The following is a 15,863-nucleotide window of genomic DNA, read 5'->3' on the forward strand; positions in this document are numbered from 1 at the left end:
CTACACTTAAAAACTATTTAATTGGCCAAACATTTTAATTTCCATTCCAATATGTTGATCCATGGCCTCCTCGTGTGCCATGATGAGGCCATCCTCAGGGTGAATAATCAACACCTTAAATTCCATCTGGGTGCCTTCCAACCTGTTGGTATAAGTATCAATCTCTCCTTCTGGTGAAGGAAATTTCATCCCCCCCACCCCCTCTATTCCCAGCTCTGGCCTTTCACTTCTTCTCACCTGCCTATTACATCCCCCGGGTCCCCTCCTCCTTCCCTTTCTCCTATCGCCTGTTCTCCCCTCCTCAGATTCCTTCCTCTCCAACCCTTGATCTTTCCCACCAACCTGGCTTCACCTATTACCTTCCAGCTAGGCTACCCCCCAACTTTTAAAACAGGCACACACCCCTTCCCTCTCAGTCCCAAAGAAGGGTCTCAGCCCGAAACATTGGCTACTTATTCTTTTCCCTAGATGCTGCCTGACCTGCTGAGTTCCTCTAGCATTTTGTGTTACATTTTTTTCTGTGAAGCATTCTGGGACAGTGTGAAAAACTGAATTCAAACTCTTGACCTGAAGGGGAATGGAAAAATCTAAGGTCATAGTCGACTGTATCAACTACCTGAAAAACTAATCAACTCACTGATTTCACTGCTATTGGTGGGACTGACTGGATTTTAAATGGCTCTCCTTTAGTGCTGTAAAAGTACCAGCACATTCAATGTAAAACTGCTTTAGATTTACCTTACTTTAAAGCTCATTCCTCATCTAAGAGGTATCAAAAGCTGCAACAAAATCAATGTATTTTCTGCAGAGGTATTTTTATTCTACCTCTGATTTCAACAACCCGTTATACCCAACTGCCACTAAAACCATTTTGACAATGTTGAGATATCTGATATTCAATATCTTAAAAAAGACAAAAAGCTTTTTTTTGATAAATCATGTATTGAAAATACTCAAATATAAACACATTGTATAAGAATACTTACAAAGTAACTATTTAGTACAAAAGTTTATTCATCAAATACTTGTCATTCTTCAAGTTTTGTTTAAACCATAAAATAAATAAATTTTCACAAACCAAGATTGCACATAAATTTTGACCAGCCTCAAAAACTGATGCACTGGCATGCATAAAATTTAGTATTCCAACTTTTCCACTGCAGTAGGTCTCGTCTTCAAGTACGTTAATACATAAAACAGAGTCCTTGCGGCAGCAAGCCCATCACACTGAATTGTACAAGAAAGGGTAAAATGCAACCCTTCCTGGAATCTTCACCAGGCAAGTAGTCACTTTAGACTCTGTACCATGGCAGTAACACTTTCTTTGAAACCTGCTGCTTTTGAACCTGCAATAAAAAAAATCTCAACAGAAGTTTAACGAGGGAAGGGATAGAGGGGGGAGAGGGGAGGAAATCTGCCCTATTCATGTGCATAAAACTGCACTAAATGTAGCCAATTTTACATGCATCAGTTTGCTCAAGACTAAAGACAAACATTAAGAAAGAAAAAGGATTCATCATTGTGAAGTACCATACTTACGGACGTGATGTTACGAGAATCTGACAGGGCCCTGAGAGGCCAAGTAGAGTTCATGGATCTTGCTTTGGGTCACGGGTGTGTAAACTCCGATGGTTTTTGACCACGAAGGTAGAAAGTCGGAGGACAAGTGTGCATCTCCACTCATTTTTACCTGCATCTGCAGACATCAGCTACAGAGGAGCCGGGTCTTGAAGAGCCACCTCTTAACGTGGGGGATGTGGCAAGATTTTTATGCTCTGTAATCAATGCCCTCTGTTCTGGGAAGAGCTTAAATTTAAGAGCTCATCTAAGCTGACGCCAATCTCCTGGCACCTGGCAACTAGTTTTCTGAGATTATCAGTTTTACCTCCTTCTGAAGCTTCAAACAAGAGTTGCTGAAAGAGATAGGGGAAGCACTTAAGTAAATCTTAGTCGCTGAATAAATATTGCCTTGTCAGTGGAAATGGTTGCATTTATAAAAATCTGTATAATCTCTTTTTGCAAACTAGAAAAACTCAATTCTATTTTATATAATTCAGCTGTTTAAATTATGTATGAATTACAGAAAATTAAAAAGAAACGTAAGTGGGAAACTTTACATCTTTCCATAGCGATGCACAAAGCGGTAACTTCTGAAGAGCTCGTTGGTAAAGGTGCCGAACCTGGAAAAAACAGCAGATAGCCAGTGGGAGTACTTATGTAAGGACTAAAAATTCATGAGAAAAACACACAACTACTACAATGGCTTCAATTAGATTTATAAAATTTCATACAGATAATACATTTTCAATGTGCATTGGTCTATACAAGGAGCAGGGACAAAAACCAAATAACAATGATTAAAATCTTGAGAGAAAGCCTAAGCAAATGAACAAAATGGAATGAAGTAATATTGTTTTGGAGGGAAAAAAATTAGCAAAACTAAATGCTAATAAATTTACTTTATAACGAGAACTCAATGACTGAATTCTGCATAAGAGAACCAAGAATGCAAATCATATAGACATACCTCATTCTGGTGGTCCCTCAACATGCTTTCAACAACTATGGCTCTAATGCAAAGAAAAACAGAACAGGTTTATTTAGATTTCAAGGTTCGTAGCTATTACATAGATAAGATGTAGAAAGTCAAAGTATATTAATATTGACATTCAGGACATCTGTGGTTAAGCTCCATTTTTGTAGTAATGTATTGAAAACCTTGCAGTATTTTTTTTTCTCTTTTTCCTCTCAGCTTGCACTAGTATCATTTTGTCAAAAACAGAAGATTCAGCAGGTGCTGGAAATCTTGAACAATACACTCAAAATGCTGGAGAAACTCTGCAAGTCAGCCAGCACTCGTGGAAGGGAATCAGTGTTTCAGGCTGAGACTTGGCCCGAAATGTCCACTGCCTTCTGCCCCTCCATAGATGTTGCCTGACTTGCCGAGTTCCTCCAGCATGTGTGTGTGTTGCTGTCATTTCGTCATGAACTATGTATAACTGATATTAAGTTTAACTTCATGTTATGTCTATGCATGTGCCGTGCTGCTGTTGCAAAAGGCTGATTTTTGTGGTATTCTGTACTCTGTGCATCCATGCCTATGACAATAAACTTGATTATGGAGATGTGTACCAACACTGGCAACAACAATGGAAAATAACTTTCATCTTAACCAGAACTAGAATTAATTTTTAAAATTTCAACTGAAATCTGGATTTCAAATTCCTACATGTTCACTGATTCAGCAAAACTAGAAAAAATAAACTAAGCTACCTGCAATGTGATTTTTTTTTAAATAGCCCAAATCAATATTCAGTAAAAACCAGTACTATTCCGAATAGACTTTACCAGATGCTGACCAAATCTAATAAACAATAAAATATCAAAAATAAAACATGCAATTACATTTTCCAAATCGGCAAACAGATTGGTAGAGAATGTGTGTACATTTTCAATTGTAACTTGAGCTGCTGGATATTACCCTCCTTCCACTCCTGCTCCAGTATCCTGCATCAAGAACACAAGCAGTTCAAACCAATTTCCACATTAAATGAATTGGAAATTCCTAACATCTTTGCAGCTAAAGATTAAAATCTATGTCCTTTTAGCTTAAAGATTTTCAGTCCAGCTTTCTACATATTTACCTTAATGCCAGTTCAACGTTAGTTGGCATCATGGAAGAGAACCCTTCCAAGGTTTTGCAATACTGGGACTGAGGAAGGCAGCTCAGATAAAAGGAAATTACCTAAAAAAAAAAAAGTAGTTTTAAATTTGTTAAATTTAATTTCAAAGGCATAGTTCCAGAAAATTAGCATTATAAAGGCATAAAATTCATGGAAAAACTTGCATCACAAGATCAGCATCACCGTGGAATCTCTGCCCTTGAAGTTGGTGGTGAGCCATTACCCTGATGATGACATGGCTTGCCAGGCACTTCAGGAATGAGTTAACAATTACCATACTACCAATGAACCTGACACACATTTGCTCCTTTAAAAGGACATCCATGAAATTACAATAAATTAACTAGCAATTTTAAATAAAAGTCTTAAATTACCCAACTGCACCCCTGGATTATTTGTCCAAAGCCCAAGACAACAACCAAAAACAAAATTAATATGTCCCAGTATCCCTATTAGAAAGATCTTAGATTTTATAACAAATGAGGAAAGCCCACATTACTATTTTGGTAGATGAACAGAATACAATAACGACATTAAAATTTCACAACATAGCAAAACATATATATGTGAACATGGATGATCTGACTATAATCTTAGCTCTACATTCTTGTCTACCAGCAGTAAACCTGTACACCCTTGTTATCAAGGATCTATCAACGGTTTCAAAAATATTCACACTTTGCTTCCACTACCCTTTGAGACAGAGCTCCAAAATCAACCCTCCAAATATTTCATCCATGGCTCCTAAACCAGCAACCTTTTTAAACTGTGAACCTGAATTTTAATTTTCCCATTAAAGTAAGAGTCTTCTCTACATATGAAAAGCCCTCAGGGTCTTATGGTTCAATTCACTTGCACTCTAATTTCCATAAGACAAACTTCGTCTTTCCGACATTCCCTCACAGGGAGATTGAAGCACTGAGACAGCAATGTACATTGCTGTCAAAATAAGCAACACCACAGATTGTAACATCGACAGTGAGCTGAGGCAGCAGCAATATCCCTCTCTCTCTCTCTCTCTCTCTCGAGCCTGTGGGATGTCAAAGTATTAGGATGAACAGTTTTTTTTCCCCCATAGATTCTAGATCCTGGTCTCGGGGGTTTGCTATAGCTTGGATGGTGGGTGGTAGACGGGTGATGCTTTTCCTGAGGCACACAGGGGAAGGGGAGTAGGGAGAGTTGATGCTTTTGGCGTTGGTTGTGCATGGGAGGGGAAGGGGGCTTTGGGGTTCTAATGTTTTTCTGTCATTCATTTTCTGGGCACTTTCTTCTGTTTCATTAATGTCCTTTAAGAATAAGAATTTCAGGTTGTATTCTGTATACATTCTCTGATATTAAATGGAACTGCTGAAATATCTTATTGGCCAGTAAACTCTGCATGTAATCTCACCAATGCCCTGTAACTCTACTTTTCTATTTAATTTCCCTAGCAATAACAATATTAGATTTTCAAGTTAGTTCCTGTACCCGTGCACAAATTTAACATCAAACCTTCATCCAAGTCATTTATGTGAATTGCAAGAATATGGTCAAGACTTTGAATAATTTCCCTTACCCTTCATTGTTTTTTTTTGTAATTTATTTTTTATTGAATTTTGACATCCCCTTACCCTTCAGTATCAACCAGTTGAGAGATTACACCTTCTACTAATTCTGGTCTGCAAGGTTCATCCAGTTAAAATATCTTTAATCACCACAATAAAGCAAAAGTAATTCTTAATCAGATGAACTTCTACAACTATTTAAAATACTATACACTTTCATTAAAATGCAACTATTAGAGAGATCAGATAGCATCTGTGGTATTCAAACAGGATAAACAATGATAATTCATTAGAACTGGGGAAATTGTTAGAAACATAGATGTTTTAAATTGCAGAACTTGTTTGGCGGGAATGAATAAGACAAAAGGAATACCTTTGAAAGGATGGCCACTATATTGTTTTGACTGTACATTTACAAAACCATTACATGGGTAACTAATGATGAGGGACATGAAGGCCTCTTGCATATGTAATGTTTTAGTTTACGTAAAAAGTATTGGTGATTTACCTGATTATGAAATTCATAACTGGTCCAATATTTGGCAGAGCTGAATGGGATAGGCATTCTTGTAGGGACAGTGACCAAACATCTGTGAACCAGGTCTGTAAACAGCTTGAAGTCTCTCATCCTGTTCTTGGTCTCAACTAGCTGTTTATTGGTAAAAACTAGGTAACTGCAGAGAAAACACCCAACTTTCATTATATTGATAACAACAGGAAGTGAAGGCATTAATTACATAGATTATGTTCAGACTAAGGAGCAAAGTTCTCTTTGCATCAAATATAGAACAGTACAGCACAGAAACAGGCCCTTTGCCCCAGAATGCCCATGCCAATCATGCCATCTAAATTATTTTCATCTGGCTGCACCAGAGACATATACCTCTTTTCCTTCCTTGTTCATGTGTCTGCCCAAATGCCTCTAACATCATCTGCTTCCAACCCCTCCCCTGGAAGTGGTTTGTGTACAAATTGCCTTTAGATTTTCCAAACTCACCTTAAATCTATTTTCTCTAGAACAGGGGTTCCCAACATTTTTTACGCCACGGACCAATACCATTAAGCAAGGACTCTGTGGACCCCATTTGGGAATCCCTGCTCTGGAATTCGGCTTTCACTGTGAGGAACAAAGTTCTGACTATCTATGGTGCTCAGGTCACCCCCAACCTCCAATTCTTTACTTACTCTAGCCAGATCAGTTTCAATACATCATTCTGCATAACTGTACTCAGAGCTGCTTCAAATGTGTCCATAGCTTCTCTTGTGCTCGCATTAATGGACTGCCATAAGCTGTTACAAGGCAAAATATTAAAAAAAATTGAGATATTTAAGATTAGCAAAACAGACAGGGCAGTACATCTATTAGATCATGCCCATGACTTTTAATAACATTTCAATAACATTTATACATAGTTTACACTTGATGAAAGACAAGACTTAGTTCAGAATTATGCATCAGATTTCTTACCAGAATATGAGCCATAGATAGGGTATTTGTGTGTTTAGCCGCTCTCCATTCAACATTTCTTTACGTGAAGGTGCTCTGAAGTCGTAAGGCATTGGATAATTTAGAAGGTAGCTAATGAGAGAGAGAAAGCCAAAGTACATTGTCAACTTAATCAAAATAACTTCCAGCTTGCTGTTTTATACAAATCTTTCTTAGTTTGTTTAGTTATGAGCATTAAACATGATCAGCGGCTGAATCAATGGAGTGATAAATACTGCAATACATTCAAAGATTAAAAAGTTAAATGAATCACAGCAGATTCATCACAACAGATGATAATCACAAAATAGAGGGATAATTGAAAAAAAAATCCTGTCAACTCTGAACAAACATTGTTTCAAGATGCTGGCACCTAATTCTGCATGTCTGAAATGCTGCAGCTACCTTATCACTCATCATCTAACTCTCCCAGGCTTCAAGTCAACTTAACCTCATGTCAGCATTTCTCAAAGGCTGCTTGAAAAGTTTAGGTGGATATAGCTGGTTTTCAAACCACATACCTAAACCTTTAAAAAAAGTACCTACTTATTAAAAAAAATGTGGCAAAACATGCATAATACCCATCAGAAAACATTTCATTTTTGTTTGTTAAGCTGCACAGCGTTCTGAAAACTACCTCCATATGTCAACACATTCTCAAAGAGAAATGGGTGCCTGAAATGTTGATTTATTCCTCAGAAATACCCCATCATGAACTGACCCTGCCAGATAATTATACAAAAATAACCTGCAGAGGAATAAACACGACACATCAACAAATACAGTTCATTGGCAGTGAAGCAGGCATAATACAGGCCACCAAGTATGAAGGTTGCGAGGTCAAATTCCACTCCAGAACATTGATTGCAAAAATCCAACATGATGCAAATGGCTGGCACAGATTTGGTGAACAGCCTGTTTCCATGCTGTAGGTTAGGACTACAACTTTAAATATGTAAAATCCACCACCACACACAAAGCTCCAGTTTGAAATTCTGCACTTTAGAAGTCCATATGGCTGTTAAGCGAGAAGTGAATTTTAAGAGGTAGCAGACTTCAAATGATGTGCAGGTATGATTAAATCTTGAATTACATTGAAAGGGAACAGAATTTTCATTAGGGAACAGTTTTCAGAACTAGGGATAGAATAAATTGATTTAACTTGAACCTAAACTGATTTAACTTCAGCTGCCAAATGCAAATGATCTGATTTCAAAGAGATCCATCAACATGGGATCTAATATGGAAAAAGCATTCAATTCCAAAGAATCCAAAACCAAGCATTCCTCAGCCCAAAAATTATACTTGCATTGTAGACAGCTAATGAGTAATTCTGGTTTAAATTAACAGTTTTATCAGTTCATCCGTTTTCCATGTCTTAAAGAAAGTAGTAGTTCACATTCGGCGCAGAGTTAGGTGGTGTTACAGACCAATTTAACGAAACATAGCTGAAAGAATGTATCTTGCAAGACAAAGTGAAAAGTTCGATTTCAAATATACAAGGCTTAAAAGTGCAGGTACAGTCAATCTGGATGACATGAGAATGTTGGCATTCATTTCTAGAGGAATAGAGTATAGGAGCAGGGATGTGATGTTGAGGCTCTATAAGGCGCTGGTGAGACCTCACTTGGAGTACTGTGGGCAGTTTTGGTCTCCTTATTTAAGAAAGGATGTGCTGACATTGGAGAGGGTACAGAGAAGATTCACTAGAATGATTCCGGAAATGAGAGGGTTAACATATGAGGAACGTTTGTCCACTCTTGGACTGTATTCCTTGGAGTTTAGAAGAATAAGGGGAGACCTCATAGAAACATTTCGAATGTTAAAAGGCATGGACAGAGTTGATGTGGCAAAGTTGTTTCCCATGATGGGGGAGTCTAGTACGAGAGGGCATGACTTCAGGATTGAAGGGTGCCCTTTCAGAACAGAAATGTGAAAAAATTTTTTAGTCAGAGGGTGGTGAACCTATGGAATTTGTTGCCACGGGCAGCAGTGGAGGCCAAGTCATTGGGTGTATTTAAGGCAGAGATTGATAGGTATCTGAGTAGCCAGGGCATCAAAGGTTACGGTGAGAAGGCGAGGCAGTGGGACTAAATAGGGTAACATGGATCAGCTCATGATAAAATGGCGGAGCAGACTTGATGGGCCGAATGGCCTACTTCTGCTCCTTTGTCTTATGGTCTTATGGAGAATGTAAGTTGCAACAGGGTGCAATGCAGTGGCTAGTATTCTGAAAAGGATCACGAAGGTTAACAGAAGTCAACAAAGATTGGTATTAACAGTTTAAGAGACTAAGGCAGGATTTTAAAAAATGACAAAACAGATAATCAATACATGGTTATTTAAAAACTATGAGAATAAAACATCAATAGGACAGTGAAAAAGTGAGTGAGAATTAACTGCAGGACAAAGATTGTTGTAGTTATCAGGTTAATAAATGCCAGCTCTAAGTCACCCACCTCCACCATTTTCAGCTGCTTTATCAAGGACCTTCCATCAAACATCAGAATGAGAAATGCTTATGATTGGAATTTTAATTCCATACACAACTTGCCAGAAAACAAAGCACTTTCTATCTGCTAACAGCAAGACCTAGACAATATTCAAACATGGGCTAGTAAGAGTCAAATTACCTTCAAGAAGGAAGAGTCTAACTATGCAACCTCAACATTCATTTCTGAGACTCTCACATTATCCTGGGGGTCACTGCACTGACGAGAAACTCACTTGACCAATGACGTGAGGTCAGAGGTAGAGTATCTGCCAAGAATGACTCCACTTTCGCCACTTCAAAGTCTTTCCAGTACTTACGAAGCACAATTCAGTGGCATGAAATCATACTCTTCACTTGTCTGGATGAAGGCAAATCGGACAACATTCATGCAAGTCAACATTATCTAGGATGAAGAAACCTGCTAGTTTGCATCCATCCACCACCTAAATATTAATTCATTCCATGCACCAGCATCAGCCATAACTCTAGATAAGGGGATTCTAACCTGGGGTCAATGGACCTCTTAAGGTTGAGAACCCCTGCTCTAGAGTCTCATCTACAAATGGTATTGTGGTAAATGGTTCTGGCTACTGCAAAGGTACCTCCTAAAACTTTAATCTCTGCCCATGAACAAGTAGAAAGGCAGTGGGCACAAATATACAGCACCGTCTACAGGTTCTCCTCCAAATGATACATCATACAGACTGAGAAATATATTGTTACTCCTTTGTAGTCATTGTCATACATCCTGAGATTCCTCACCCAACAGCATTACTTTTTCAGCAGGACTGTACTGGTGTAAATTGCTGCCCACAGTCACCTCAATCTCAATAATTAGAGATGAGCAACTAATGCTAACAGGCTCATCCTGAAAAAGCCCACATCTAGATTGCTAGAGATTGCGTGAAACTCAAAAGTGGTAGATTGTCTAACCAACGTTTCAAAGGACAACATGGTATTTTTAGAATGGTGTAAACTACATTTTAAAAATACTATATCAACAAATAAAACTAAACAGCAAAGTTGAGGAAAATCAAAATAGTGGAAAAAGAAAAATACTTGTGTCTCCAAACAAAGCATACCACAGGGAGAACTGCAAAGCAGTGCTCCCATACTATTTTCAACGTAAACATTTTAATTCTGCACAACAGCATGAATGGAAGCCACTGACACGAAGGAAGCCTTGAACACCACCAGAGATACAGCACCTTCATTGCTGCCCTAAACGCTCGTGGCAAAATGGGCAAAAGAGAAAGGGAGAGAAAAGCAAGAATGACTAGAGTGAGTATCATATACATTACCTCACTTAAGACAGAAGAGACTGCAGATGCTGGGAAATGGAACAAGTTCAGAATGTTAGAAGAACTCAGTGGGTCAATTAGCATCTTTGGAGGCAAACGGTGTAAGTACAAAAGGTAATTTTTGGGTGAGGAATTCCTGGTTTTGGATTCTTTGCAATTGTGTGTTTTTTTTCCCCGTATTGGATCCCATGTTGATGGGTCTCAATTCAGATCACTTGCACTCAAGGATACGACAGATGATGATCTGGCAGCTGGGAAAGCTCGCATTAAGTTCAATCAATTTATTTGACACTGGGAAGATCCTGACCCCAGTTCATTGGTATGCGAATAACAGTTTGGTTGAGTCAGGTGGGATGGGGAATTTGGGCAAGTGGAGGGGGGCAGGAATCTGGGGAAATGAGCGTGATGAACAAAAGGAGAAAAACACATGAAACATCGTGGCCTTGCGCAGGTGTACCGAGAAAAGATTTGTCTTCATTACTTCAATGTCTATAAATTCAAATTCTGATTAAGGTATCATGAAAAAACATTTTTAGGATCACAAAATCATTATTGCTAAAGAGGTCATTCCATCCAGTAAATTTCTCCAAGCTCTTGGTAATCAAGTTAATTCTATCTTCTTGAATATTCTCCCAATGCTATGCATTTAAAAAAAATTACCTTCAAATATTTAGCCAAATCTGTTTTGAAAGCCACAACTGAATCTGTAACTACACAGCTTCATGCAGTGCAATGCAGATCACAAGACGGACTTATATTTTTTTTTAGAACTTACTTCACATTATACATTAAGCAGAATCATACTGCAAACGAATAGGCCTCATGTTCAACATGCCTGTGCTGAACATGATGGTAAATTAAACTAAATATCTTCTGCCTGCACATGTTCCATATCCCTCCATTCCCTGCATATTCAGGTGCCTATCTAAAAAGGCCTTAACATCCTTATTGCATTTGCTTCCACCACCCAACCTCTGGAAACACCTTGGGTATAAAAATGTCCCACACACTTCCTTTAAACCAGTCCCTCACCAAATGCATGTCATTGATTATTTGAATCTAACATTATCTTTGCAAATTGACATCTCTTAATCCATTGGCCTTCTACTCATTGGCACAAGTTTAACTTAGCCTCGAGTTTGTGCACAACGATCAAATCGCCATATCTACTTTGCTCCATAGAGAGCTTCAGATTTTCTATTCTATACGCAAGTGAAATCTATTCCAGTAAATGTTTTCTGCACCTCCTCAAAAGTTTCATATCATTTCTGAAGTAGGATGACCAAAGGTGAATATATCGAAATTTTAAAATAGTCTCTTTGCTTTCCTGTATTGCATGCATGGTGTCAATGATTTTCTTATACACCTTATCATTTGGTTGTTTATCAAACCTATATTATAGTAGCATGGGAATTGTAACTGTCAGAAAAGACAGTTACTGATGCATTTGGCTTACCTGTCATATAAAAGAAAGTAAAATTCCTTAAATGTAATTACACTATAAAGCACAAATTTTATTGGACTAGCAAGATGCAAAAAGAAAAAAGCATTCTTAAAAAGTTTAAACTTAAATTTATAAAAAAATTAGGAAACTAAATGAAAAATCCTACTAATGCTTCCAAACATACCGTAAAATATAAGCAGGGTCATGATCAGGGACATCCCCCTCAAAAAAGGAGTTGACAAACTCTTGAAACAAAGCTGGAACGATGTCTATCCTTTTCTGCAATAAATGATAATAGTTCTTACGTGAAAAATATTTCACAATAAACAAGTACAATTTGTGATTCAATGTAAAATACGGCTATTTGCAATTAAAATGCAGAGTATTTTTAATTATCTGCATTTACTGTACAGAAAGAAATATTTTTCAACACGTACCAACATGAGGAAAGCTATTTCATGTGTTGAAGATTGTTTCTCACACAGGCAAAGTGTAAATGTTCAAGAGAAAAGATTGGCTTTGAGGGGATACATAAAGGGCATACATCTACCAATCTTAATCTCATTTCTCCCCACATAAATAATGACCAGCACTTTGTTTTCATTCCTTGGGAGGTAAAGGACATTAACAAGGCTATATGGGTTATTTCAAGTAACAATAGGAGTTAACAAGTCCCAGGTCAGCTGACGAAAAGAGGACAACAGGGTCCCTTCAGTAAGAAAGCTTTTTAATTAAGATTATATAAAAAATAACTGGGAGCTTGTGATTCTTTCCCACAGGTTTGCTGAAATTAATCTCAGTACCTGTCATACTAGATTCTGGCAAGTTTAAAAACCTCAAGGTGACAAATCCAGTGGTTTCAACAAAAGACAACCACATCCCGAATCTCCAGCTGCATATTGCTGACTGTTCAGAACCAAATGCATAAAAATTTGACAAGTTATTTTTAATCTTTCTTTGAAATAGCTTGCCTGTTAGTTATTTTAATTTTCCTGTTTGTTTAGCAAATCATTGAAGATGGTGCTTAAATGAAAGATAATGAAAACATTGTTCATCACTGCCATAAGATGATTACCATGATAGTCATGCATAGAAGCACCAACTCCATCAATCAAATAAAACATTTTTTGTAAAACTTCTGAGTCAAATGGAATCTGATTTCAATGTGTTGACCAAGAAATTTCAAAATGGAAATTTAAGAAGATTTATATACACACCACTGAAATAAAGAATTTGAATGCGTAATAGAATAACTGAGCATTATGGGGACTCCTCCTAAAAGCACAAAGCCATGCATTCACAGCATCATCAATTTGTTTTCTCTCCAAATAAAGGTCAGCTAGAGCTTCAGTGAGTTGGTAAGCAGCTGGGCAAGACTGTAACAGTGTTTTGCAGATGTTTTCAGCAGCTTCCCACCTGAAAGACACATTTACTGCATTAAAATTTGAAATATAAATGTGAACTCAAAACAGTTAAATCTGGTTTAATATTCTACAAACATCCATAAATTCCAATCATTCTCAAGTTGCACCTTACCACCACAAATTTTGACACTGAAACAGTATTGCATTTATACCTCAATGCCGTTTAAGAAATTTAAGTAACCATACCTCCCCATTAGCCTCAATGCTGAAATCATATTTCTGTAAATTGGAAGGCAGACTGTAATCCTCTCTTCCATAGTAGAGCAATCCCCAGAACATGCTTGAACAGCATCTGAACACATTGTAAAAACATGAATTGTTATCTTGACTGGCAATTTAACACATACAAATGAAAGATACAAAGATTAATCTGAAATTACCTTCAAACAATGCAAGCAACGTATCAGGGTGCGTCTTGATATCTTCTGACGATTGCCAAGGGATGAGAAAAGGCTCCTTCATTACAAGTTTGGAAGAATTGGCTACAGCTGGATCGAAGAATTTGGAAGGAAGACTGTTGAATTCAATGAGGTGAATGTACGCTAACCACGCCAGGCAGCATTCATCTGCATTTAAATATTCTGCCACACTTTTGTTACCATCTGAAGTTTTCAAGGCATTCTGTAAAATACATGTCAAAACTACAGATAAAAAAAACTCTCAATTTTCACATTACTTTTGCCAAGTGCATAACAGAATTGAAAGCTACCAATACAGGATGCAACTTCTCTTAACATCAGCATTATAGCTACAAAGCTCTTTAAAAATGACGTTACTTTAATAACACTAAAATGCAAACTGTAACATCAATTCAGATGAATTGCTACAATTTCAACAGTGGGAATACTCCCACTGAATGTCTTCTCTGAAGTAATTCAAGCTTATCAACTTTTCCACAGAAAGAAAGTCCCCTCTACCATTTTAGTCAATCTCTAGGGCATTCTCTTAATAGACTTTGTTTCTTTTTCTAAAACATGGCATTCACAAATGAACACAATATGCAGCTGTGGTTTAACCAGCTTTTGAAAAGCTTATGAAAAATTTAACATTTGCCAAATACTACAGCTGCTGGATGTTAGGGAGTATTCTGGAGTTCTAGTATATAGCAAATACTACAGCCAGTCTTCAGACCTGAACATGGAGTGTAGATTGAATTTAAAATGCAGCTCTGATCAATGGTCTTCCAGAAGCTACAGATTGGTGTTGATTGCAAACCAGGAAACCATCACTTGATGTCTGCATATGCATGAATGCAGCCAGAAAACGAGCTAATGCTGAATAACATTCATTTTGGGTATCTGGAGTATGGGCGTGAAGGAAGTGGTGTGGGAAAACTATATGTAATTCAAAAGGAAGCATTGTAGATACATTGTAACTACAGAATTGGCCTGTTACCTTTGATCTTTAGCAAATAAAAATGTCATGTAGTATTGGGTCAGACAGGCCTCTTCTTCCAAGAGTGTCTCAAATATGATGCCTGATGCTCATTTTGCTGAATAAAGGCTTCAATATCCACTAGCTTCAGTGTCTCTGGTGACTTTGTTCACAGTCACAACACTGCAAATGAAGACTAAATAAGAACTGGTGATGCATTAGTTAGTGATGCACAAAGCAAGAGAAACTAGTGAGTGTTCATTAAGCTCTAAAGAGGAACCACTGACTTGAAACATCAATGATATTTCTTGTTCTAAGGTGCTTCCTGACCCACTGAGTTGCCTCCATTATTTTCCCACATCTGATACATTGGCATAATCTCCTTAGTTTTGTAATTCATGCTCCAAGTAAGGTCACGACTTTCAGTAACACACTTTAAAAATAAAATTCTCAACTTGCCCCATCACTTTCAAAAGATCAGTTGCAGAATCAAGACCGCCAATTCAGAAAAGAAAAGTATACCTGAAAAATGGCTAGTGCATTCTGCTGCCTCCCTGTAAAGAGACTTAAGTGTACCCAAAACAGCAGAGACTGAAGCAGTTGAAAAGACAGAATTTCTGATTTTTCTGATCCTTCAATGGTTTCCATTAGAAACTGCACAAGTCGACTGCAAACATAGTCTTTTCCTTCAAATGAGTTCTCGAGCATTAAATACTGCAAGCAGAGAGAAAAAAATAAAATGTAAGCCTCCAAATTTAGTTAATTGCCTGTTACACCGCTGACACTTATAGCAGCAACGAAGGCCCTTGACCTCTGTTTTCACTACTGTCAGTCATGAAAGTCCCAGGTGGAGACTCAGGAATACCATCACACACAGAAGTAGAAGGATTCTTCAGGGCTGTTTTTGTAACAATTTTGTTTTACCACTCAGGGGTGTTAGCCCTGAGCTGATCCACTGAACCTGGAGGACCAGTGGACCACTCTTAGTCAGGCCTCTACCCTTTGACCCATTTGGCATGGGTGACCCTACAAAGAGCTAAAGAACAAAGCCCTGACTCCAGCCAACATAGCTGTCCGGGTCATTGAGGCATGCAAGCCTCCAAACCCAACAAG

At 37.8% G+C, this 15,863-nt stretch overlaps 1 protein-coding gene across 1 annotated transcript in view; it reads right to left on the minus strand.

Annotated features, from left to right (window-relative positions):
- Positions 1-966: 966 nt before the first annotated feature.
- The window catches only part of LOC140202525 (zinc finger C3H1 domain-containing protein-like), a 73,048-nt gene continuing 58,151 nt past the window's right edge, over positions 967-15,863 (minus strand). Inside the window, exons 23-35 of the mRNA XM_072267471.1 lie at positions 15,273-15,464; positions 13,757-13,997; positions 13,563-13,668; positions 13,170-13,368; positions 12,137-12,231; positions 6,696-6,806; positions 6,413-6,517; positions 5,736-5,901; positions 3,645-3,745; positions 3,406-3,507; positions 2,528-2,570; positions 2,118-2,180; positions 967-1,913 (exon numbers count right to left, since the gene is read on the minus strand). Coding sequence (XP_072123572.1) covers positions 1,782-1,913; positions 2,118-2,180; positions 2,528-2,570; positions 3,406-3,507; positions 3,645-3,745; positions 5,736-5,901; positions 6,413-6,517; positions 6,696-6,806; positions 12,137-12,231; positions 13,170-13,368; positions 13,563-13,668; positions 13,757-13,997; positions 15,273-15,464 — 1,656 coding nt within the window. The 3' untranslated portion in view covers positions 967-1,781. The remainder of the gene's footprint in view (positions 1,914-2,117; positions 2,181-2,527; positions 2,571-3,405; positions 3,508-3,644; positions 3,746-5,735; positions 5,902-6,412; positions 6,518-6,695; positions 6,807-12,136; positions 12,232-13,169; positions 13,369-13,562; positions 13,669-13,756; positions 13,998-15,272; positions 15,465-15,863) is intronic.

Source organism: Mobula birostris, chromosome 9 (genome assembly GCF_030028105.1).
Source record: "Mobula birostris isolate sMobBir1 chromosome 9, sMobBir1.hap1, whole genome shotgun sequence".
Taxonomy (NCBI): domain Eukaryota; kingdom Metazoa; phylum Chordata; class Chondrichthyes; order Myliobatiformes; family Myliobatidae; genus Mobula; species Mobula birostris.